A 27833-nucleotide genomic window follows, 5' to 3' on the forward strand; every position below is an offset into this window, starting at 1 on the left:
TAATTAATCAGTCATTTCAAACTGGTCTTAGGGGGTTTGTTATTGTGTTGTGAAAACTTGAGGACACATTATACCCCTAAATTTATGAACAGGAAATGGTCTCATCTGTTCCAGACTGATAATACAAAAAGACTTTCAGTGGTCTGTAATTGGCCTGGTGGTGTCTCACATTTGAAGGTAATTGAAGGTCATGGTCAGTGTTGTCCTCTGCTTCTCCACCCTTCAGTTTGGCCCAAAACTCTCTCTCTGTAAATTCTGTGAAAAAGACAGTATTGACATCCCAGATTAATGGAGATTATACTGTATGCTGCAGTCGCTTGCAGGATATGTATAAAAGACCTGCAGGTCCCCTGAGGACAATCAATCAAAATTTCTCACAGAACTGGTGTGACTGGTGCTTAGACTTGGAAGGAATGGCTTGTGTGTCTGTGTATGATTAGCTATGGTGTGCAATGCTCCAGACTAAAAAAATGATTAAGGAGCATTGGCTCCTAAACTGAAACATTAAGGAGCCAAATGGCTGTTTTTAGTGGCAAAATCACAGAATTACTCGATTTAGATTGCTGTTCAGAACAATATATAAAGCAGAAGAAAATGAAGACCGCTGATAACCCATTAATCGAAGGTTTAATAAACGGTATAAGAGATAAACTTTTTCATTTTTTTATACAACTGCTTTTCACAATCTACATTACAGATAATTGCATGAAATATAGTATGCATATAGTAGTGTTTTGTCTTCTTGAGCATCAATGAATGATGCACCTTGTGTAATAGTTGTGTACAAGTCCCTCAATTGTCCTAAGTGTCAAAAGGTTGATCTGATATATATATATTAGTATATAAATTGTTTTACAATATTGCCTTAGTCTTTTACTGTTGCCTGATGGCCCACTACAAGAGTACAAATTTAATGAAATCCTAGATGCAGTTTATTTTGCTACTCCAAGCCCAATCAATAATTACCAGGAGAAAAAAAAGAGGTACACAATACAGGACTTTTAATTATAAAGAAGCCTGATATGCATGGGCCGCTTATTTTGAAATGTCTGCACTCCAAGTCGTGAGCTCACTGACGGCTGATTCGCTGAGACAGTGAATCTGATTCAAACTGATAACCTTATCTCCGGAGTTCAAACCCTCAGTTCTTTTCGTGTGATTCATGAAAAAGATCTGGTTTAAAGAGTAATTTGGTCACAAGCTCATCACAATGGGATGGGTGAAAAGCGTCACGAGACACATTGGTGCTCTATAGATGTATTTAATAACTCAAAAGATGATTTCTGACGGAACCGCATACGAACGCACACAACCCGACTACCAATGGCGACTAGATTTTAAATTATAGTCGCAAGAAATTATATTTGGTCGCATTTGTAACCATTTTAGTCGCAGTCTGGAGCCCTGGTGTGGTGAAAAATTTGTCCCCAGAAGTTCACTTAATCTGACAAGACCATTCTTCGGGGACATTTGGGAGCATTCTCATTTGGAAAAAGTATTTATAAATATTTTGGTAACAACATTCGTTAACATTAGCTAAAATGAACACACAATACTTTTACAGCATTTATTAATCTTGGTTAATGTTAGTTTCAAAGTATTCTAATGCATTTTTAAAATCAAATGTTGTATGTTAACATTAGTTAACTAACATGAACTAACAATGACAAAGATCAATATTTTAACAATGTTTTATTTTGAAAATGCTTTTTATTTTATTTAGGGTTGGTCTTTAGTGTGATGTTGTGTACAGTCTATAATCAGTATGCACACTTAAAATATTTAAATACACATTGTGGGGCTTTTTCATTTATCACGAACCACTGTTATAATTTTACAGAATGGGTGTTGTGAATGCAATATCGAATTTCACCACTGTCTGTTTAATTTAGTGTGTAAAATGTCATAGAAGATTTAGCCAACATTTCAAAACTTTAGGGTTAAAATTGCAAGTGTTTTTTGTTGTTTCAATTGTAAATGCTCTCCTCTATATCTAATTAGCTTTAAGCAATAGAAGTCTATGGTATTATGGTCAGAAATGTTTGCCATTTAGCTGTTGCTTACCACCTTTTTCATAAACATTTAAGTCTTAAAGTGCTGACTATGACACTTAGCCTAATTTGCCTCTAAGCACAATGGCACACATGATCTTCTGGTAACGTGTCGACTGGCTTGAGGGGTGGGGAAGGGATCATCCTGGCAGGTCAGACAAGGGAAGTTTGCCTCTGTCGGTAGTTCCACTCCCAGAAGCAAATGAGGGAATGATATACACCTTCTCTTACTAAGGTCAATGGCGAATGAAGACCTATATCTTTTATTCTGTCTACGTTTATCTCTTTTTGTCTCCTTCAGTAACCCCTCCATAGCGAAGACCCAGTTTTGTAATTCTCTCCCAGTTCTCTTTCTCTATTTATTGCAGGGGGGGGGGGGTAGGGGGTATTGACAGAATGATGAAGGCTTTGGTACTTCAGATATGGCATGTGAAAGCTTTTGGACCACCTTGCCTCGCGCTTAACCGAGTCACAGTGACCTTTATTGGTCGCCGTGGTGAGGCGTCCTTAATTGGACGTTACTTGAAAATGACACCACTCATAATGCTGGTGGAAAATACTTTGTCCTCTTAGCAAGGAGATCCTGAAAGGAGATGTCATATGATAACTTGTTTAAAGTTAACATTGTTTTAAAAGTCCACATTTGTAATAATCAGATGGTTTGCACTAAGCAGGGCCTTGGTTGTGCATGAGTCAAAGCATTGCAGTAGATTGAAAATGTGGCGTGGGAGAATTTTTAAGCTTATGAGAAGCATGATGAAAGGTCTCCAGGGTCATTCTTAGCCTCTCTCAATGCATCCCCCTCTAATTTCAGCCCTACCCCTCTTTAAACTTCCCCATCCACCAACTGTGGGAACCTGCACCTGTGGCTCCCTCCTCCACCACCACCCCCCTGCTAGCCACTCACCTACTTATACAGCCACAAAAACACAAACATAGGCTTTGTACAGGCCTAATGTCCCAGCATTTCTGCAAGCTTACCAAATGCAAGTATGTAATCACCTGGAGGATTGAATAGTTTTGACAGCAAGCACATTGGTGGGGGAAAATGTATGTTAGGTAGGACATAAGATGGGTGCCGCCTACGAATGCATCCATGCCAGACAGCCTGTGTTAGCTTGTCCACAGCGAACTATAAATATCTTGTTATCAGCGAAAGTAGGCCGTGATAAGAATTTACTTTTGTTAAAACGGCAACATAGTGACAGAGTTTAGATGGAGGTCTTTGTTCTGTGGTCACCTCCCCCTACCAGGCTTTATCCGCATCTAGCCCTTTGGGCAGATGTCACATAATCCAGCTAATCAGAGATGGCGTGTGTGGGAACAGGACCATTCCTATGCTACGATGTTTCTCTCTCTCTCTCAAACACACACACACAACCTGACATTCTGACCTTTCTCTTTGGGTTTGCACATGCCATACACTAGTACATATGACCACATGTGCACAGCCAACTGGATCAATCTAGCATATTAACTTTCTGATGGAGCTTTGGACCACAACCCACCCCCCCCCCCAACATACACACACACATTCTGTCACAAATACAAACATTTCACAAAGGCGAGCATGCACGTGAACACAGATGCTCACTACCATGAGACCACACTAATACGCTCTCTCACGCATAGACACAGCAGACGCCCCCCATGTTGGTGGATGGGAGGAGAGGTCAGAAGCCCTGCAGCATGTCATGGGATGATCCACGTTCATGTCGAATAATCCATCTTTTTAAGACGCATCTGTTGGTCGTCTGCATGGATATGTGGCCATGGCAGAGCACAATGTCCCCCACATCCACACCCACTTCCATTCCAACCCATCCAGACAGACCTGGTGCAGCCTCTAATCCCTGACTGCATCCACCAGACCAGCCAACAGGCCCACCCCCAGTTCTCTGGCGCACACACACTCACATCCATACTGTCGGACTCCACCTCTGGAGATCAACAAGATGTGTGTGTAAATCTTAACAGTCCCCTTACTATTCAAAAATGTACATTATGGTGTACGTCAAGTCAATTGGAGACTCTAAATTGCCAGAAGGTGTAAGTAAGAGTGTTAATGTGTTTGTCTGTGTGTTAGCACTGTGATGACTGGCCACCTGTCCAGGGTGTTTCCCCGCCTTCAGCCTGAGACAGCTGGGATAGGCTCCAGCGCTACCCACCACCCTGCATATGAAAAACGGCTAAAGAAAAGGATGATGCTGTACATTCTCTCTCACTCATTCATACACTTGCTAACTAACATTTCATATTAGACCAAAAACACTCTCTTTGCAAAGTAGAAGGCCAGAAACAAGTATTTAAACAAGTATTTGCAAGTATGTATGCAGATGCAAGCGTTTTGGTTGCGTTACTGTGGCAGGAACAAACCTCAGTTCTCCAGGAGGCAATAGAGTTAACCAATTGTTTCTCCACCTTGACAGTAGTTGGCTTGAAAGAAAACTTGCTGTACAAGCGGACAGTTCTCTCTAATGTCCGCTATAGCACACCTTTCAGCAACTGTGAGAATGCATCACTTCTTTTCATTGTATCTGAATTGTATTCAAAAGCACGATGTAATGCAACAATGCATAAAATCAAGCTTGCGTATCTAAAAGTGTCTGCATTTACATACTTTTGAAGAGTATGTTTCAGTCAGTGAGCTCAGAGATCTTGCTTTTTTGTGTGTGGACAATGTGTCCTAGTGCAAACACTCTAATTAAAGAGAGCAGTTGTGCCCTTTTATACCTTTTGGCTCATCTAATCAGTAGACCTACACTGTTAGTTAACTAATGTTAACATACAACATTTGATTTTAAAAATGTATTAGTATATGTGGAAATGAACGTTAATCAATATTAGTTAATGCTGTAAAAGTATTGTTTATTGTTTGTTCATTTTAACTAATGTTGTTAACTAATGTTAAAACAGATCTATGGCCAATTGGTTCACATCTTTATTAGTGGTCGACGAATATGTCGCCAAAGCCGATAAATTGGACGAAATTCGGACTTATACGTTTTTCTGATTTTTCTTGAGGGAGCTGAAAATTGGCTGCTTGCATGTGAAGTGACTGAGACATAGAAACGACCAGTCATGGTTCGTTTTGTGTACAACACAGTGTCATTTAAACGGTCCACATATCAGAGCCGCAGCAGACATGTTTGAGCTCATAATGTTAAAGTGCTTGCCTGTGTCAATCTCCCTCTCTCTCCTCAACAGTTCCCTGTGACTTTTAAGTGTCTTGTCTAATGATAAAGGCAAATATCAATAAAACTAATATCATATTCCATCTGCAAATATGCACATATCTTGTTTATACAGATGTAGTAAACCATTCTAACAACTTGAGCAGATCCAGCATCCTGTGGAGTGCTCATTTATTTACCTCTAAAGCACATATTTTATCAGCCTCACCTCAACAGTTCCCTGTCACCTTTATCTTTCTTTTCTAATGATAAAAGGCAAATATCAATACAACTTATATTATATACCATTTGCAAATATGCAGATATCTCGTTAAACAGATGTAATTAACGAACCTTACGAAAATCCAACGTTTTCTTCCGTCGAGCGTTCATCTAATATCTAATGTGTATTCTATCAGCCAGAATCAAAAACAACAAATGTTTTCAAAACATTGTGAGCAACAACATTCCTCTCCCGATGAACAGCAGTGGGGAACAGTGTTCTGTGTCTCTTATCGAGCCTTCTTTGGAGTACCGAATGGAACCACAGTCTTGGTTTTCAGCTTCAAAGCGTTGCGCCCATCAGGAGCACTTCCGCTGTGCAGGGGAATTCGACGCTGGTACGGCTGTTTCCGTCTGGTCCGCGGCTTGCGTGGCCTCACTGGTGGCTCGGTTGGGGAAGGTGCTGGCTCAGAGTTAGCAGGCGTGGGTTTTTTAGCCAGGCGCTGGCTTGAGACAGAGCATTGGCAAGCCGTCTGCGGTATGCTTTGTTTGGGCATTAAATGTTTTATGGCTTGTGACCGCTGCTGAGTTGTGATGTAACGCTCAGCAAACTTACTCACTGCGCTGCCAAATATCCCGGCTCTAGACACTGGAGCATTCAACAGAAATGTTTTTTTCTCTGTCACTCCTCTCCGTGAGAGTCAGCCATATATGATGCTCCAGGACGACCAGGTTGCCCATGGACTTGCCGATGGCCTGCGCCGTGACTTATGTTGCACGCAGCGCTAGGTCTGTAGCGGCCCGTAGCTCTTTTGAAAGTCTCTGTATCAAAGCCGTACTCGTCTATTTATCTGAGGAGCTTTGTTTGGAATACCTGGAGGACTGCCATTGCGTTGAGTGCTGATCCAGCCTGTGCTGCTGCCGAGTAGGCTTTTCCCACCAGTGTGGACGTCCGTCTACATGGCTTAGAAAAATGTACAGGGCTTGATTTCCACGGCCTGTTACTCGTAGGACAGAGGTGTGCCACTACCACCTCCTCCACAGGGGGTATTTGGGCATAGCCTTTCTTTTCCCTGTGGTCCACGTTCGTGAGAACGGCATCACTGCGTGTGCACTAAGGATGCGCGCTTGGACTTAGATAGTTCGCTGTGCACTACGGGGAAAAACGTGGCAGATCTGTGGGAGGCGGTCACTTGTTGGCGTCCGGAAGGCAAGAACCACTCATCAAGGCGAGACTGCCCAGGTTCCTCTGGGGGAGACCACTCGAGGTTGAGTTCTTCGACCGCCCTTGTAAGGACGCGAAGCATCTGCCTGTCAGTGGCGTGTACACTGTCCTCGCCCTCGCTGGTGGGAAGGGCAGTAGCATCATTCACTGATAAATATGTGTGTGATATATATATATATATATATATATATATTATCACACAAAGAATTTTTTTTAAAAGGATTCTCTACACCTGCCGACGCGCTGCGGAGAATCAGAATGCTGAGGTCCGTTCACAAGCATCAAGTGGCGAGGCGGAGAGATGTTCGCCGGAACATTGCAGGGGAGCGGAGAGTCTTCTCGTTGCCGTGAAGATTCCGTCTGCTGGTTTCAAATAGGTTGTGTATGAAGGCACTCCCATATGCATCAATACGCAATGTCAAGTGGACTGAGTCATAATTTAACTATTTTTGTTATTATTTCTGAAGGCATCCTCACTATGCCACATTTTTCACAAGTGACTAAAACTGTATGTATCTCAAATGTGATTGGCTCTTTTATCCGTAAGGCGGGACTTCTTATCTACATCTGATGGCTGCAGTTGGTCGTTCTAATTTCTCCCATTCATTTTAATGGTATGAATGGTAATGGGTAAATGTGCTTCACGTGTGCTATATGTAAATGTCTTATTCATTATGCACTGGTTGCTGGACTACTGTTTGTACTGTTATTTCCTTCTTCCTAATATATTAACAATTTCTTCATGTGCAAAAAATTTACTAAACTTTTATGACTAAACAGAAATCAGAAACAGAAGGAACTATCTACTATTTAAAATACTATATTATGATTTTTTTTAGATTTATTTTTAGAAAGGTTTGTGTGAAATTGAGTAAATATAGTGCTAAATACGTTTTTAAATAAGTAAGTTTTTTAAATAACTAAAGTTTTTAGCAATTTTATGTTTATTTACCGTATTAAATTCTGTGATATATCAGCATTGAATTGGCCTATCAGCCACCCTGTTCTCTGGATATTGGCTTCTGCATCAGCCACTAAAAAAAACCCTATCGGGGGGGGCCTGGGTAGCTCAGTGAGTATTGACGCTGACAACCACCCCTGGAGTCGCGAGTTCGAATCCAGGGTGTGCTCATTTACTCTAGCCAGGTCTGCTAAGCAACCAAATTGGCCTGGTTGCTAAGGAGGGTAGAGTCACATAGGGTAACCTCCACGTGGTCTCGATTAGTGGTTCTCACTCTCAATGGGGCACGTGGTAAATTGTGCATGGATCATAGAGAGTAGAATGAGCCTTCACATGCTGGGAGTCTCCTCGGTGTCATGCGCAATGAGCCACATGATAAGATGCGCAGTTTGACTGTCTCAAAAGCGTAGGCAACAGAGACTTTTCCTCCGCCACCCCGATTGAGGTGAGCACAACCACGAGGATCTACTGAGTAGTGGAAATTGGGCATTCCAAATTAGGTGAAAAGGGGATACAATTTATTTTTTAAAACCTGTTGGTCGACCAATGATCTTTATACTTGACCTATTCAATGTGTGAAGGCATAGTATTTTGATTAGTGCAAATAGAGAGCCAAAAAAATGAAATCATTTACCCTGTCTTCAGAAGATCAGAAGTGAGAACACAGTGTGAATGAACATAACATTGAAGAAAAACACCCCAATTAGCCTAAATGTATCATTTCAGATTACTGGTAGAAGTTTACCCTGCTTCTGTGGCCTGTTTCTGAATGTATGAAAGGTGATAAATATGACTTGGTCAGTTAGGGACTAAAGATGACACATAGAGCAGTAGATCAGTTCTCCGATATCTAGGCCTGTCACGATAATTACATTATCGACTTATTGTATGATATATGGACATGACCTCGATAATTTTTGCTGACCTCGATATTGCCCATTGTGTTTTCATGCGTGTTTGTTTACATAAGAATGAATGTCACCAACATTTTAGCCACTAGTCTACTAGTCTGTCCTCTTGTCCAGTCTGTGTCGGAGGCGGGGCTCAGGCAGCTCCTCCACACAAACACAGAGCGTACAGCAACAGGTTTAGATTACGGGTTACTTGAGGCTAATAGATGTTTGAATTGGTGCTTTTCCTGACAACTGCATAATTCTAGCCAGAAAGTTTGGAAGAATAAGTTCAAATGGACTTGGTTTCAAAGCCGCATTTCACAGCTCCGATGTGTGGGAACATTTTGGCATTATGCCGAATAAGAGAGGAGAGCACATTAACGTGAATGAGCAGGTATGTCGGCTTTGTTTAAAAACAGTGGCAATGAAAAGTGTAAATGCACTCAGGGCTCGACATTAACGCTTGATAAGTGGATTTTTGCATGGGCAAGTTGCATGACTGAACCTTAAAAAGGGAATGAAAATAATAAATATTGGGTTTATTTGTGATTTAGAGTATGCCTGTATCACTTATTAAAATAAATAATATCCTGCTGTTGAAAATAATCTACAGTGCCTGAAATTCTGTGCAGTATTAATTCCAGAATGTGCGAAAGATACAGGAAATCCACTTTTGCATGTCCTCCCTATCTCGTGCAGCAGCGCTTGTTGAATTTGGTGTGATTGTGCGAAGTGGACAAATTTTGGGCGCTTATGTTAAGAAAGCAATTCAATTAAAACTATTGCACCTATTTATAAACAAAAAGCTGTCAACTTTGCAAGCACATAACGTCAGAGTGATCCAGATTTGCAGCCTTTTATATCGTGGTGCTCCATCATAAGTCATAATATAACACATTTGACAAGAACTGCAGAAGTAGCAAAAATGCTTTGTGTAATGCTACCTGCTGCAGGATGAAAATAAACATTTAAACACCTGTTACATCTATCATCTCCATCTCTCTGGAGCTCTTTCCTTTACAGGTATTCTCTGCCATGTGAATCCAGTAAATTTTAGTAAGTAATAATATACAAACATAAAAATAAACGGGTAATATAAGCACTATAATATTAACAATATACATAAAATGTTAATATATTATCTGTCTTTAAAATACATGGGTCATTCAAAAATAAGGCCCCCCATAGTGAAAATGGAAAATCTACATAATCTTAAAAAAAAATAAAAAAAACTAATACTATTCTATATTTATAATGTTTTCATGTGGTTTTGAACATACCAAACATTTTGAACACATCCAAATTTTTTATTTAATAAATAAAATGTCTGGTCGTACAACCATCAAGTAAAAAGTAGTACCATATTTTCCTTACACCTGATACATTTTTTTTAAATATTGTATTTATATAGTTATAGTTTAAATATAAAAAAAAATATTTGTTAAGGTAATAGTAATTTTAACAAAGACTATGTCATGAATATTATGATTTTTTTTGGTTAGTTGTTCCATCTGGCATTTGATATCCTGCTGGGATATGTGAAATATTTTTCAGGGATGGAAGACATGTTTCTAGAGAGGACATGATAAATGTAAAGGTGTGGAGTTGTTGATTTATTTTCATATGCTGATGAATCTTCAATCTTGATAAAAGTTCACAGTTATGTTATTTGTCAACGAACCACATACAGTATAAAATAAACGGGGTACTTTCTCAGGATTCGTTTTTTGTTGCATTTTAATGTTTACATTGATGTTTGTTTACAGCCCTGCAACTTACCTTAAAAGCTCATCTAAAACATCACCATCCCATCCTGTTCTGCTTGTTACTTGTATTAACTTATAGCTAATATGTTGTTACTTTGCACTTTTTGTTAACAAAGAACCTAACCATTGAGAAACTGGATTGGCAGTATATTGCCTGTTAAGGAATGAATGACTCTCTATACCCCTGTGCCAAATGTTTAATATTGAGTGCAATTTTTGTTAACGGAGCCCGAGAGTCCATTTTATTTATTATTTTGTTTGATTGGTTTTATTATTTATGTTTATAATTTAGCTCTTTGAAAAGGGTGTACTTGCATTATTATGCTATTATATTATAATTATACCAGTGGCATAAAATGGTCTTAAAATGACAATAATATCGTTTATTGCAATTATTTCTGGGAAATGTATCATCCAACAAAAGTAGTTATCGTGACAGGCCTACAGATATCAGAGGAGCATCAAGAATTTTTCCAAATTTAGTGTGAGCATCCAAGATGTGCTCTCCCTCCCCATCTCATGTTGTGACCAAACGCAACTGTTTTATACTCTGCCCTGCTGTCGAGAGAGGACTGAAACATAATGGAGCTGTTATCTCTTGTCAATCTCTTGTCATCACTGTTACTATTCATCTTAATGATAGTTTCTTCAAATTCCTAACCATAAGTATTACACTTTGGTGCATAAGTTGTTGCGCACCTGGTGAATGAAAAAAATCCATCGACTGGCATTGGAGGAGATACCCAAGCAATATCTAGAGACTTCAATATCATAGAGAGTTAGGAGTGGGCTCTTTTGACTTGGACCAGTGAAAAGTCACCCAGGCCACCCTAATAACCTCATAGTAAAGCACGTAAAGCTACTTGATACACCTTAGCAGCAGCATAAAATGCCCTGGCATCCACATGCTTTTGCAGAGTGGCATTTACTTTTCCATGGGTTAGCACAACACAAAAAAAGTTAAAATCTAGTTGTTTGTTCACCTTCAATAGCAGTGCAAAAATGAACCCTCTAAAAAAAAGTCTCATACTAATATGCTTTCTCTTACTCCTTCACAGCGGTCCTACACACTCATCTTGGAAGCCTGGGACTGGGACAACTCCACACAAAACGGTGAGTATTCCACTTCATGTACTACATGATGCACTGCTGTAGGATGCTGTAGTTTCCCGTGGTTGGGTTCAGTGCTCATGTTGGGTGTTGAACACTATAGTCTTTATTTTAGTGCTTTCGGGATGATGCGGACATAGAGGCTGATCCTTAAAAGTGACATCAAAATTTTAGTTGCTCTGCATTCACAAGGATGTGACAGGAGTTTAAATTCTGCTTTCTGGGTTTTATTTGGCATGGAAGGGTTATATAAGGACTTTGTTGTTGGCATTAAGAGTAAAAGTTGTCAGTTGTCATGTAGGCTAGGTGCTGATAGTAGATCGATATAGTGGCCAATATAGAAACCTTTTAAGCTGGAATGAAAACTGACCTTTTTTATGTCTGTTGGAGTGGTGGTGGCATAGTGGGCTAAAGCACTATATTGTTAAGCAGAAAGTTGTTGGTTCGATCCCCACAGCCACCACCATTGTGTCCTTGAGCAAGGCACTTAACTCCAGGTTGCTCCAGGGGGAATGTCCCTGTAATAATTGCACATTGTTATTCGCTTTTGATAAAAGCATCTGCCAAATGCATAAATGTAAATTTAAATGTTATGTGGATTGTGCACCGATATGATTATGCACAGGTACTCGGAAGGCTGCTTTCTTAAATATTTTATCAAAGAATATTTGATTATTATTATTATACTTTGTTAACAAATTCTAGAAATGAATACTGAGAAAATAAAGAAAACAATTAAAATACAATAAATAGCTAAATAATCATCAGTACTGTATGTTCAGTATCAGTCAGTTGCAGACCATTTATATAAAGACTAAATAAAACTTATAGCTAAATAAAGATCAGTACTGTATGTTTAGTATCAGTCAATTGCTGACCATTTAAATACAGAATAAATAAAAAAAAATAAAAATACCAGTACACTTTAGTATCAGTCAATTGCTGACCATTTAAATAAAGAATTAAATGAATAGCTAAATAAACACCAGTAGTTCTGTTAAGTATCAGTCAAATTCTGACAATTTAATACTGCCTATCAATTAGGGACAGGTTGTAAAATAAGAAGCATTTACACCTGCCGGGTCTAGAGATAAACATCGGAAGCTGTGTTATACCGTATTCTGCTATACAAGTTCAGGGGAATATATCAACTGTGGAAAACCAGACTTTTAAATATTACATTTTGTAAATGCAACAACTGGAATTGTTAAGTAGAATGGGGTACCAAACTGCAAATCCTGAACAAAAACAGTTTGGTGAATACATGTTTACACATTAGCCTCCACTCAGCTGACAAGGTATGCAAGTAACTACTTGGTTAGCTTGTTAGCTATAAGCTTGTTGTCACGGAAAGTAAAAGATGGACGTTGTTTATTTACTTTCCAGCATTGCATCTCACCAATTAAGTAACAACGTAGCACGAAATCAACACTCAACAGACACAATCCACCACCACCCTATATATATATATATATATATATATATATATATATACACACACACACACACACTTTGTGTTATAATGACCAAATAATTGTTACCTAAGCTTCTAGAACATTCCTCAAGAGACCTGCTTTGGAACCTCACACAAGCATTAAGTTTAAGCATGACCACTCCAACAAGCACACACGATTTAGTCTGCATGCAAGTCCACCAAGATTTCTCAATAAACCTGATCATCTGAAGGTCTCTATAGACTGTAACTGCTGGATGAAATGTCCTTTAGGATCTTGCAGCATATTGAGTCCTTTTGCAAAGTACATACAAGAGTTATTGCCAGACTGTCAGCAAGTGTTCAGCTGTATTGAAAATCACTTTGAGGTATAAAACTTGATCATATCTATAAATAAGCAGAACTTCAGTTCATTTAGTTACAAATGGGGTAGCCCAATATTTTTTTATCGACTCAATACAAACAGTGAAAACCTCTAAATAATGTAAAAACTGAGACAGTAATCAACAAACTCTATTTCTGGGGGGATTCTTTCAGAGTCCCAGCTTGTATAAATCTTAGGGAATCAACACGAGCACCATAATTCCACAGCTGTATCCTGTTTTCCCCCGCTGCTTTTGTCTGGCTTGAGGAATTGTCGGTAGGAAAGGGTCAGGCAGAGGAATTCAACGTATGCTAAAGAAAGGTGAACATTGGCAAAATGGTAAAGGCTGAGGGAGCCGGACAGTGGTCTGCGGATGTGATCAGTAGAATAACTGTATATCTCAGCATCTGTAAAACTTCAAATGCAAACACTCGTGTCTCCCTCTGCTTAAAGTCATTTTGTCCTGTTTTCTGCTTTTCTTCTTTGCATACACTTGAAACAATGGCCTAGAGGATGCTTGCTTGACTCTCTGCAATGAGCCAAACATCTTGGAGGGCTCTTCGCTATGGTGGTTGTTTGTTGAAAGCATGTTGAGTATGACTCCAGGGAGTCACAATACAGGGCTTGTTATATTTTAGCAAAACTTCACTGTATACAGAGTTTGTACAAGGTGCTTGAAGTGCTTGAAGCACTTGAATTTGGCTTTTTCAAATTGAAGTCCTGGAAAACCCTTGAAAATAGCAATTTTTACCAAGAGGTACTTAAAATTTTCTTGAATTATAGAAAATATTAAAATACGTTGCTTATAAATTAATAAATGAAATGTATATATTTAATTTCTGAAAAACTAGGCCACTGCTGAAGTAGGCAACGCATAGACGGCGCTATCACGTGACACCTGTTACTTTTGGCAGGGCTGTTCAGAATGGGCCAATCACAATCAAGTGTTACTGGAGGATTTAACAAGTATAAATCCAACTATCAGTTTTAATTACAGTTTACTCTCCTGAGTGAAAAAATTACGAGATGTAAAACATTTTAAATGATTTGAATGCAGATCAATGGAGGATTAATTTGTGTGATCCGTCTCGCACATGTAAAAAAAACAAAGTTTGTGCATTGATTTCATATTATTGGTTTTATCAATGTTAAAAAAATTTGTTAAACAATGTAAAAAAAAAAAAATGTTTTTTTAAGTTGTTGATTTTTTTTTAAGGTTTATCTTCAGAGGCTGCTTAAATTTGCATATAGTTATTTTTTACCAGCATATTAAAAAGTTCTTTACATTTTAACAAATTTTTTCACACAATTGAACCCTCAAAATGTGGCGTTGTAACCCATTTAACCCTCGTTAGTGTTAACTAAGTATTAACTTGCTTCGTTCGTGAAACAAAATTAAATAATAAAAGAACAACAGTCAAGTTGTCCTTTTATGAATGACAATTAATGTCAACATGTTACCAAATTTTCACCCTCAGCGTTTATAGGCAAAAACTGAACTTCATGGAAAATGTCAATATTTTGTAAGTTGGAAAGTCAAAAAGTTTTGAGAATGACCCATTTGCAATTTCAGTCAGTTCCTCACATAAATCTGTTGTGTGACTTAAGAAAACATGGAAATCATATAAGTCATATGGACTACTGCTTATGGACCCAGTTATTCACTTTTGTTGGAAAGCGAAGTGCGTTTTAAGGGAGCACATACAATTGCAAATCAATTTTGTCATGAATGAACCAAGAATTGTTACTGTGAGAATTTGTAGTTAAAGATGCTCATTGTTGTACTTGTAATAAGTGGCGTTTTATAAAAAATCAATTAACTGAATGGTTAAAATATTTTTATTTAAAATTAACAAATATGTATATTTGTTTAATGATATCTCGAGCATAATAAATAAAATAAATAAAAATGTGCTTGAAAAGTCCTTGAAAGTCCTTGAATTTAACTGGGAAGCATCTGTACGTACCCTGTGTTTAGGAAGCATGTTAAAATGCCAAGTAGGGCTAGGCCTGTATCGAATGTTCTAAAACCGTCACTGTTTACACAAAAGGAGGAAATTTAAAGATAATTGAATCTAGTCCTGAATTCAGTACAATGGCTGAAGACTGTGGCTTTAACGCTTAATCTAGCACTCAAAAGTCGCATAGGACAGGTACACACTACAAGTTCAGAGCTTCAGACTGTGACTAAAATGGTCTCAAATGTGACCATAAATAAATGATTGTGACAATAATTTAAAATCTCACCACTGGCAACAGTCGTGATGTGTGCTTTCAAAAGCGGTTTTGTCAGATATCGTCTTTTGTGTTATTGAATACATCTTTAGAGCGCCAGTGTGTCTCCTGCTGCTTTTCACCCTTTCTGTTGATGATATGAGCTCAGTGGCTGCATGCACCATCAAACACAGCGTGAGCTATGATGTCCGATTCGTGAACAAATTACTCTTATTTTTTTTCATAGAGAAATGCCAGTTTTGGAGTTTGTAGTTATTTACATGATCTGCTTCCATATTATTTGAACTTTAATAAAGCTATAACACATTAAATATAACTGCATTAATGATGTAATGCTGGGATGTTTCCTTTAAAGAGCTCCAGCTCTGCTTATTCCGCATCGATAGTGCTTCTGTATTTACTAATTTTGTATTTTTGCATTATTATTCCCATATTTATAATAATTTGTGATATACATCACCTGAAGCTGTTTGGTAAGTTTAGAATGCATCTGGACTGTGAGTTGTAATTCTTCCACTCCTCAGTCAGGTGTGAACTGCAGTGCTGCTATCACTTGACATCATTAGAGTTTAATGTGATCTCATGTTACATTAAATGAGATCAAGCGACTATTCGATAACGTTGACTAATCGCTTCAGCTCTACTGTAAAGTGACGTCACTGGAGCTTTCTGTCATATATCCAACTAATCAATAATGAAATTCGTTGTTGATTATTTCCATTATCAGTAAAAATACATTTTATTGATTAGTTGTTGCAGCCCTAACCGGAGGGCTTTGGTTCACTATCAGAGTTTTTACTTGTTTGTTTATATTTTCACGGGAGTTTGGCATAAGCCTCTGCTGACAGCATGCACATTCACACGCTCGTCCGGACAGGACCTGGTTGACCTCCGCGGTGCGGCTCAGTGACTGTTCAACTGAATGACATGCAAATGAATGACGATTAATGGAATATCCATTAATCGTGGTTGTCTCAAATAACCGTGATTAGATCAAATAACCATGATAAGACGGTTATTTAATAATCGCGACAGGCCTAGTTGGAACAAAGTTTTTTTTTTTTTTTTAATAACAGTACTCTGCACTAAGCGGTTGGTGAAATATCAATTGTAGTGTTGCCCGATCTCGCAATTAACCTTAATTACTTAATTAAGCAACCTGATCCGTAAAAACGAGCCCAAAATAAGACACTTTCCTCACCGAAATAAATAAAATAAAAATGAGCAATACAATTTTTGTGAAATCACAAGCATACAGTTAATTAACGGTTAAGTATAATTTTAAATACAGATCTGCTTCTCAGTCAAAACCCGATGGAATCAAATCTGCATTAATGCATCATATCTAATAAATCAGTGAGGACTGGAAAGAACTGAGAAATATACTTTTTACCTCTAATAATGTTTTCCTTGTTTCTGGATTAGCTGTGAATGTACAGTATATGTAGTAATTATACGCAGTTGTTGAAAAGGTCTTCATTCACAGAATGGGCAATTAGGCAAATAAATGATCAAAGCACATGTTTCATTTTTTTCGGGCAACAAGATCTGGTGTACTTCCAAAAATGTACTGTGATAAACCATTTGCCCTTTGGAACAAAATTAACCAGTTACCAACATTTAAAAATAATGTTTTCACTCCAGAAAAATAAAATAACTTTATTTTCGGTTACATTCTGTATTAAATTGTAAAAATTCTAAATTTTTGTCCCGTTTCTGTTTCGTTTTTGTTCCTTGAACTGTTTTTAGTCCCTGATTACAACAGATAATTAATAGCATCTGATTTAAATTTCAGTCACACAAATGCCATAAGATTGATTCATTTCCCTCAAACTGTCAGTTTCAACTAAATTATTCAAGTCTTGAACTCACCAATTTATTTATGTCATTACTCAAAATTGTTTGTGTGTCTAATTGAGTAACGCATTTAAGCTATTTCAGAGCAAATAAAAAAAATATTGAAAAATAATTGTTTTAGCCCAACCCTTCCACCAAGCAGGTGTTTCACCTTGAAGTTACTGGGGCATTGTGCTTTACAGCATATGGTCTGTAATTAGGTGATTAGGGAGCTCAAGTGTAATGCCCCCTATATATTATTTCAGGGCTCTAGAGTTAAAAAAAATGACATTAGAAGTGGTCACCGGGCCACCTGTAATCTTTAGTGACAGACAATTTATTACAAAGACTTGACAATGACCACCTTTCTTTGATGATCCAGATAATGGCTTGGCAGAGTTCTGTTTGAGACAGGAGCTTCATTTATCACACAAGCCCATAGTGGAGAGGTGTGCCAGACATTAATGATCTTGTCATATTGAGAGAACACTGCCAAGGTCTGTCTGATGTGGCTGTCTGCAGTCTGTCCTCCACACAGGGTTTGGAAATGAACACAAGTTTCAAATACTGCTAGTACATCGTCCTTTTTTTAATGCTATTTGATACTACTTGTTTAGTATGCAGCGTGAACACTCAAAGCTGCTGCACCTTTTTTCTTAAACTGGACACGTCCCCATGCCTCCCTACCTGGCTGTCAGAAACCCAAGGGCAAAAAATATGTTTCTCAGTCTTTTGCCTTTCATTGGGGTGAATAAAGTTAATGCTGCACAATGTGTCATGTCTTCTGCTTGCTGAACATTTTGTTGTTGCAAAGCGGGAGCTTTGGGACCTTGTTCTAGTCAGCTTGTTAAGAGAACAGACAGAATTAGCCAACCTAGTCAATGAACATGCATTTTTCATAGACTGTTTAAATAATTCTGTCACATATGTCAGAGTGGTGTACAGACTGGCAACGTTTATACAGCAGAAGAATACGGTTGTCAGTCCAGTTTAGAGTGCTAAAAATGGTTGTGTTGACACTGTTTTGTACCACTACCAATCCCTACTGTAAACCTGTGCTGTGTTAATGGTAATGCACTACTAGTTGTCAGTCACATCATATAATGCGAGAGCCAAGCTACACTGTACATGCGGGCGAGTCCTGTGTATTTGACATGGGGTTCCTTTAACTTTTTGCTTTTTTAATTTGTTGGTCTATGTACATATACAGTACTTAAGATTGATGTCTTCGGTCATTGCACCTCTGTCTTGTGTATATATATATTGTTATAACTTTATGCTGTTATTTTGACTTTTCGCAACAAGCAATCAAAACATAAGGCATCATATATTGTCATTATGTAAAAACTCACTGTCCAACTTAATGAAAGAATGCACAAATAGTCATCCCTCTGCTCTTCCTGCTGGTAACCATGACTATCTTAATAACGCACTGCTAGGGCTGGGCAATATGGCCAAAAATATATTATCATAAAACATTTTTTTTTATACATTTTCAGCATAGTGGTCGACTGATATGGGTTTTTAATGGCTGATATATTCCAGTTCTGTTGAGAAATTTTTATAGTTTTTTGTTTTTCTTCTCTTCAATTTTAGTTTTGAGAAGGAAATGAGAATAAGCAAAAATAGAAGGCTAGAATTCTACTTTTTTTTTTTATTATTATGAAAATTTGTTAAAAATTTGTGTTGTGCAGGAAAATAAAATTTTTTATTTCAAAACTGAAATGGAATGAATGGAAGATACATGGGATTCGATATCACACAATTCAATATAGTAAATAACAACATAAAAAACTAAATTGCAAAAAAATTTATTTAGTGCTATATTTATTCAATTTCACATAAAAATTTTAACTGTATATTGTATTTTAAATGGTAGATGGCAGTTTCTTCTAATTTCTCTTTAGTCATCAAAATATGTAATTTATTTGCACATGAAGTATTTGCTAATATATTATGAAAAGGAAATAACAGTACACACAGTAGTCCAGCAAATATAGATGGCATGCCCACGTTAGCGATCGCATTTTCTCAAAAAATACCGAACTGAATCAAATGTACATACAGTGCATAGTGAATAAGACATTTGCTCATAGCACATGCAAAGCGCTTTTACTTTGAAGTTGCAATCACACGCTTGTGCGGATCCAGTGCGAGCAGCAATCTCATGACAGTTTAAATAGCCTGGATCACCTGCTTGTATTGTCACAGACTGACCATCGTGATTTGTGAATTATTAGAAGAACATTTGATCCTTATCCTGAAGTTTTTGATTCTGGCTGATGGAATACGCGCTTCAGAGGAACATATTAGATGAGCACTTGATGGGAAGAAACGCTGGATTTTCGTCAGGTTCGAGAATTAAATCTGTTTAAACTAAATATCTTCATATTTGCAAATGGTATATAATAGAAGTTTTATTTATATTTGCCTTTTATCATTATAAAAGACAGTTAAAAGGTACAGGGAACTGTTGAGGAGAGAGAGGGAGAATGAAACGTCAGCGAGCACTTTAACATTATGAGCTCAAACGCGTCTGCTGCTTCTCTGATATGCGGATCGTTTAAATAAGACTGTGTTGCACACTGGTCTATTATTGTAGTAACACGATGGTACGTGACAAGAAAATGAACTGTGACTGGTCGTTTACATGTCTCAGTCGCTTAACATGCAAGCAGAAGATTTTCCAAATGGGAAAATGTATCATGGTCAACCGATATATCGCCAAGACGGATAAATTGGCTGATATTCTGACTTTTTCTTTCTACCATATTTCTCGATATAATAAAAAAATATAAAAGTAGGCCCCATATTGAAACGTTTGAGTAAAGTTGTTACTGAATTTCCAATCAAGTAAGTCTTGTCACACTTCGATCAATATTGATCATTGTTTTCATGATCAATCATTAGTGTCTCTTCTGAGTACTCAAGCCCATCCCTATTAAAAACCATTCAAAGCCACTGTTAATTAAGATGTTACACTTCAACTTGAGCCTTGTTTGGACTTTATTAAATAATGTCACTTCAATTGCAATATACAGTATTTACTTAAGTCACTGGTTACAGGTGTTTATTTAACTTTTGGTTATTACAGGAATATGGGTTTGACTTTGGTTATTCATTCATACAGACAGTATTTAAGCCGCTACTGTAAGGTATTGTGTGAACAAGACATTTCGAGGCTCACACCTGTAAATGCAAATAAATGCAGTTTGTCAATCCCAAACACTACCTGTGTGAATATATCCTATATGTACATGTGCATTGTAGGGCCCAGCAGGCCCCAGGAAAGGTCCTGCAGCATTGTGTTTACTTTGCAGGAAAGGCTCTGGAGTGTTTAGACATTGGGCAGAACAGCCCAGCAAAGCTTGCTCCATTGTTCTTTATCTGGAAGCGCCAGTGTTATTTCTGTTTTTGTTGCTTAATTCGATCGACATTGTCAGGGAACGGAGATGAAGGTGTGTGTATGTGTACTCCGCTTGTGTGTTTGCAAGAGGAGAAAGACGTGGACGGACCCAACGTGTCAGGACAGAGGAAATCGCAGGCCTCCCATTTCCACCATGATTGTTTGCCGTCTCCGATCCCACAGCGATAAAGATTGCTTTCTTTGTCAGAGTTTGCAGAGGGCTGGGAAAGCTTGGGAAAATGGCACTGTTAACTGCTTCTGCTAGCAGGAGGGACACTTGTAGAGGGGATGGTGCCCTGGTGGACCTGGACAAAGTGGTTGATTATCAGGGCTAGGGCGGGATCCAAGTCCTTCAAGGTCTGCGAGAGCTAAGAGCCGAATGTTGCTAGCTATAGTGACTAGAAGCTTCTTTCCACCCCTCTTTCCCAAAATTCCCTGGTAACAGCAACAGAAAAACATTGGCTAAATCCACTTTGAAAAGCAATAATACAACTATCCACAACAAGCCACATGATTTGAGGTATTATTCATGTCTGCAGCACAAATGGCGTGGTACGAGTTGCACGTACAATTTTTTTAAAGCTTAGCATTAGGGATGTGAACAAACTTCTAACCCTAAGGATGAGCTAAAGTAATAGTGATGCTTGCCTTGGCAGGCAACGCTAATACAGCACTTGATGACAGATGGTTAACTGAGACCTAATTCAAAACCAGAACCATTCAGGCTGTGGTGTCATTCATGGGTGAGTTTATTTGTTAGATATGTTGGACTTTTGTTGTGTGGTGTTTTGTCTGAATGGATTTGTGAGGCAGGAAGTTGGCAGGGACAGGATAGTCTGAGTCACTGGGGCAGCTAGGGAGTTATAAATCAGGATTATAGCTTTTAAATCAGGGTCTGTCCTGTCGGTTGTCTTACAGGTTGATCCATTTGTTGCATTTTTTTGATTGTGTGTGAATGTGTTTGCCACTCAGTCTTAGAACGTGTGGATTAATGGAACAAGTGGTTTCTATATTACGTTTATGCATTTGGCAGATAATGCCAATGTTGTGTTTCAATTAAAAATGCAATAAAATAGATAATGGATGGTAACAATGTACTTGATCACTGTTTCAAATCCTACTTGTTATTTTTCCAGCCGGTGAGGAGAATTTGATTGAGCGGCACATACATGCCAGTATGGTGAACCCAGGCGACCACTGGCAGTCCATCCGCCACCCTGGCATAACATCCCACATTGAGTACCGCATCCGGGTCAAATGTGACGAGAACTACTACGGCAGTAAGTGCAACAAACAATGCCGGCCAAGGGACGATTACTTCGGCCACTATCGCTGCGATCCATCTGGAAATATTTTATGTCTAGACGGTTGGATGGGAGAAGACTGCCGAATGGGTGAGTGAAAATGACATTCGACTACATGTATGCTATTACACCTGTACACCATTTCAATTTAAAACAAATTGGTTCAAAATCAGATTTCCTACTGCTCTACAGGAAACCATATTTTGCAAAATATTGTAATTAGCAATGCACCGCAATTAAAGTTCTAGCCAATGGAAAATTATTTTCATATTATTTTTTAATAACTGTACAATGTCTAAAACAAGTAAAACATACTAAATACTGAAGTCAATTGTTGTAAATGCCACAAGTGAAATTTGGCATCACAACATAATAATGTACAGGATGAAAGATAGATATTCATTTTGAGATCTGATGATTAGGTCTAACCATTTTATTAAAGCATTACTGTCTAGTAAATGAAGTCTAGTTAGCCCTAGAAAATGGACAAAGTAATCTAAGCCTAAAAATAGGTGTAAATAGGCCCACCATGAAATATCCAATAGCGTACGATAAATGTCCAATAGTGATATATTAAGAAATCACAAATATCGGCTAATAACCAAAATAGTCCTGATATGTTGTGCTTACCTAATTATTAGTCCACAGTGGACTAATTCATTATGTCAAAAAAAAAAAAGAGGTCAAACACACTACACAATAAAATCAATTGTTGTAAATGCTACAATTGAATTTGGGCATCACAGCAGTGTTTCCCATTAATTACCTAGACTGTGGCAGACTGCCTCCACAGTTTCATAATGAACCGAAAATATATATTAACATTAAGGATCTCTAACACTGTGTTTTTTGCAGTTGCTTTAGCAAAGCATCTCCATCCATCCCCCCCCTGTTAATTATGTAACGCTATTAACAAAGACTCTGACAGCGTAATAATTTTCAGCATTTGAGGAGCAAGTTCAACACCGATAACCACTTTTGCTTCATTTCTTTGATGGCACACAGGGCTTGACATTATGTTTGTCCGGGACAAGTGGAGAGGGGCAAGTGAAAGAGAATTTGACTTGCCCGATTGGATAAGTAGACTAATTAAAACATTAATAACAAAAATAACCAGCTATATTTGTAATAGCCTACGCCTGTGTCACTTATTAGAAAGTTAATATTCTTATTCTGCTGTTGAAAGTAATCAAGAGCACTTCATTTTATAATTTGCAAGCATTCTACGTAACAGCTGCGCCTTGTTTGATTGACAGACGGCTTATGTTTGTGTGTGTGTTCCGAAAATGCTTGCACTAATGCGCGCCTGAACAGTCAAATACATTTAAAAATTCTGCCAAAATGCCTGTCTTGGTGATCATGCTATCACAGAGAATGATGTTTAAAGTTAAAGTTAAGCGGATTTGTATTAAAATATCCGACTTTTAAGTATAAATGTAAACTAATAGACAGACCTGCTGCCATCTAGTATAGTGTGTCATTATAATATTAAAACAACCATAACAAGAAAATGAGAACATTTTCCATCCAAAATGTTTCGTATTTAAGCGCATTTCAAAAAAATTACTTATTAAAATATTAATTGTTAAAGTATTATTTGTTGTGGTTTTGAAGCTGGTATTGAGAATCCATTGTTTGTTCAAATTTCACTACCGACTACTGAAATTGTGGTATTGTGATTAATGTATAGCCTTTATTGTACATGGTAGATCTTGCTGCAATAACATGATAAAAATATAGATCTCATTCCATTCAAGTCTGAGCATCCCTGCTGTTAATGGTGGTGATGGAGACTTTTCTTTATTTGACTGCCATACTTGACATAAAATAATAATCTTATGACAATAGCCTCCTCGCCTACACAGTGCCGTTTATATTTCTGTCGCAGAGAATTGAGTTGATTGCATTGGTACACTATTAGGTTGGGCTTGGGCATAGGTCATAATTTTAGAAAATATATAACATAAACTTTGACATGTTACTTGAGTTCTTCATAGATCTAGCCTCTTAAGTTTTCTCTCAAAGTGCACCAGATTGATGCATTTAACTTTAAAATGTACAACATTTTCTTACGTGCCCGCAGATCCCCCTAGAGAGTCTGAGGTCCACCCACCTCAGTCTAACAAAATCGAAAGATAAAGTGTAATGCTATTATTAATGTAGTACTGTTATTAAAGATTAACTTTATGTAAGCACTAGATGAATGCCGAAGTAATCTAAATATAAAAATGGACAGAAAATTAGGTCCACATTTAGATATCTAAAATGCAATACAGCTAAATTAAGAAATTACTGATAACCTGAAGTGGTCCCTATATACTGTTTATATGTAATTATTAGTCCACAGTGCTCTTATTGATTCTTTTTGGCTTTATTGATGTGGCAGGATGATGGATAGAACTATGTAGGTCCTGCTGATGTCTTCCAGCAAATAACTAGGAACCCATTTAAAATCTTACCCTTTACCACCCTCTAAAGAGACCTGCTGCTCAGTGTTTTCACAGCCCTGTGATCTTTGCTCCTCTGCTTGGAGGAGAGATTGTGTTGTAAACGACACCTCTACAGTCCTGGAGTCACTCTTTTCATTAGCTCAATTAATTTGGGTGATGCTGGGCTCTTTCACCCACTGCTATAGACATGCCTTATAAAAGGCTTAGAAGGCTCTGTTCTGAAATGGTGTGTGTGATTGTGTATGTGTTTATACCACAAATGAAAGGCACTATATCACCAACCACCATTCTAATGTACAAGGGTGTGATGAGTATATGGGTATAATGGGGGCGGATACTGGGGGCAAGTGTGTATGTCTGTGTTCGGGCCATAAAGTTGTCCTCTGTCAGAGTGAGCACCATGAATTTATGTTGTCGCAATTGTAAGGCAACACAAACAAAGAAGACTGACCTCTCTTCTCTCTCTCACCCTCCCTCCCTCCCTCTCCTCCCTTAGCGATCTGCAAGCAAGGCTGTAATCTGATTCATGGAGGCTGTTCAGTACCTGGAGAATGCAAGTAAGTGTGTGAGCATCATTTCATGCTTGGTCTGGCCAGCTAATCTGGCTCCTTAATTTCAGCAGGGCCACATGTGTTCATGTTGATAAGGTCTTTTCATTTGTTTACCTCACCATTAATTAATTAGTGCACTGAATCCATTGTTTGTTCAAGCTGTTTTTGTTTATGTCTTTCATCATGCCATGTTTTCTAGGGAGTGTTAGATAGTTTGAAGTAATTATTACCCATTACCTAATTCATTTGGCAAAAGTAAATAAATTGTACCATTTGATAGCATCACTATTATTAATGCTCAAATAAAACCCTAAATATTACATTCCTAACTGGTTTATTGACTTGTTGCTGTTACTTTTTGGACTTTCATCTGGTGTATGATAAAATGGGTGAAAAATTAGAGACTCGAGCCATATGGAAATGAACATCATAGAGACTTGGGGGTGGGCAACTACTAAGCAACTCCCTAGCAACCACAAAGCAATGCTTTAAAAACCACTCAGTTCACATCAGCAACACCACATCAATGTCCTGGCAGCAGCCACAAAACTCTAGCATTGTGGCAGTGAGTCCCATCTAAACCTCTAAAATAATAGTTGTAACTGAAGCTTTCAGGATTCAACATTGGACAGTTTGGAAGGTTACCTCCCGTAGGCTGCTGTGCTGTCCCAGCATGTCTTGTGTTTTGGAGGTAACTACCTTTCAGAGCTATCGTCAGATGATGATTAAATGGAATGGTGGTATTCTGCTATTAATCTCATAGGAAACTGTGACACTTCCTGTGCTGGAGCTCAGTGTGGAATTCACCTCACCTTCCCACATCACGTCCCCTTTCTGTCTTGTCCTGTGTCTTAGCTCTGCGCTCTTCCTTTGCCACAGGAAATGCTCTTTGCCTTTGGCATACATGACCCAAAAACCTCATTGTTTAATGCCTAATGGCTAAAGTGGCAATTCTAAGGGCAGGGATGGAATTAATACAGATGTTTAAATCAGAAAGTCACTGTAGACTATAATGACAGACTAGAATCTTAAAAAGTTAATATATTCCTTAACTTTGACAAAATCCACTTTTAGTAGATACACTTTAAAATCATAGTCTTTCTCGTCTAGGAAAATGGACTGAAGTATTGACGACTCCTGTTGTTCTTAACAAATTTTGTCTAAACAAATGCTCCCTAGAAATTATTAATTGACTATCGCATATATAAGTATTTGCTGAGAAAGGCCCCCAAATAACACATTTTCAATATATAATGAGCAAATAATTATAAATAGCTATTTAAATAATTATGAAAAATAATATATACATTCTAAAAATAATCAATCAAATAATTAAAATGCGTTTCATTGTTGTGGCAGATGAGTAAATCATTGATAAGACAATAAGTGGCTTTAGAAAGTGACATATTTCCAAATTATTGAACATAAGCCTATCATTGGCCTACAGTCCACATTAATTTGTTTTGCAGTTTAATTTGTCTGTCTGTCAGAGATATATTTATTATAAGGACTTTTCTATGGATGCGTCAATGATCAAATGTGTCAGACGAACGCTTTTAGAATGCTTTGGTTTCATTGTGTCATAAACAGAGTTTTTGGGTCACTGTGTCGAGATAAAAAGTTTGAAACCTAGAAAAACGCATCTCGAGATTCCTGCATTCAGTTTTGTGCTCCGTCCAGCTTTGTTTGAATGCAAGAATGTGTCCTCATATTGTGCTATCTCTGGTGTCAAGCTAGCCTGACTGTGATTTGTTTTCTGTACAGCTGCCTATTGCCTTTCACAGCTGGAGTTTCACTCACTGCCCCCTGCTGAAAACAGGTGGTACTTTAAGCTTGCATTGTTCTGATGGTAGGGATATTCCTTATTACATCCAAGGATATGATTAATTGCATTAATTTGGTTAACGTGTACATTTTTTCTATAAGTAATTGCACCGAATTAACGTGTTAAATTGGCAGTCCTAATTTACACCCTTTTTATTCGCCAAACTTTGAGGGATGTATCCATAGTTAATGTGATGAACTACACCACTCGATGCTGTACTAGGACACCTTTGTGTGCTTGAGGGAACTGACTTCATACATGAACTAAAAATGAACAATTGGTTACAAGTTATTGTAAAACGTCTATTGGCTATAATCATCTGTTTCCAGATTGACGCTTGCTTTGCTATTTTGTGTATATAATAGTGACATTCACACATTTTTATATGTTCAAATACCTTTTCGAGGCACTGTAAGCTAATCCGAAACATGCGGTGAAACAAAATAAAAGAGAAATGCACTCATGATTTAAGTTTAAGAAATGTTTCATGGTTGTAGTGGGCGTGCCCTGATACAAAGTAAAAGCATGCCACGCAACTTTCTCTTTGGAGAGAGTTAGAGAGCAAGTTTTGTTTGGCAATGCTCTGCAGAGCTGAACACCCCCGTGCATAGGCAGGGTTCAGACTCTCCCCACACACACTCCTGCCTACATGCTTTTTCATACAAAACAACTAAAGTTGTTTCTGGGTAGTGCAAGGCTGTATGTGATCTGAAAAAAAAATCCAGCCTCTGGCCTGCCCCCTGTGCTCCAATCTCAGGGCTATTTCAGAGACCTCATTGGAAATGTTATACGTAGATTTGAATCAAAGCAGAGAATGTGCCAGGTGTGTACACTGCGGACAAATTCGATTCACCCTGCTCTTCAAAGAGCAAATTTGTCTAATTTAGTTTAACACCATTACTTTTGGTGGTGTTGTAACCCGATGGTGCTTGCTCCACAAATGAGAGTCCAATGACAAAAAATAATCAAGACATCGTGGTCCTGAATCATTTTAATAAAGTCCTGCTA

The 27833-nt window shown here is 38.0% G+C and overlaps 1 protein-coding gene across 3 annotated transcripts in view; it reads left to right on the top strand.

Moving 5' to 3' along the window:
- LOC127624170 (protein jagged-2-like) overlaps window positions 1-27833 on the top strand; it is an 80367-nt gene that overhangs the window by 24240 nt on the left and 28294 nt on the right. For all 3 annotated transcript variants that reach the window (XM_052098869.1, XM_052098870.1, XM_052098872.1), the window contains exons 3-5: window positions 11350-11404; window positions 21832-22089; window positions 24946-25006. In XM_052098869.1, the coding sequence (XP_051954829.1) occupies window positions 11350-11404; window positions 21832-22089; window positions 24946-25006 (374 nt within the window). The remainder of the gene's footprint in view (window positions 1-11349; window positions 11405-21831; window positions 22090-24945; window positions 25007-27833) is intronic.

This window comes from Xyrauchen texanus, chromosome 30 (assembly GCF_025860055.1).
Source record: "Xyrauchen texanus isolate HMW12.3.18 chromosome 30, RBS_HiC_50CHRs, whole genome shotgun sequence".
Lineage (NCBI taxonomy): Eukaryota > Metazoa > Chordata > Actinopteri > Cypriniformes > Catostomidae > Xyrauchen > Xyrauchen texanus.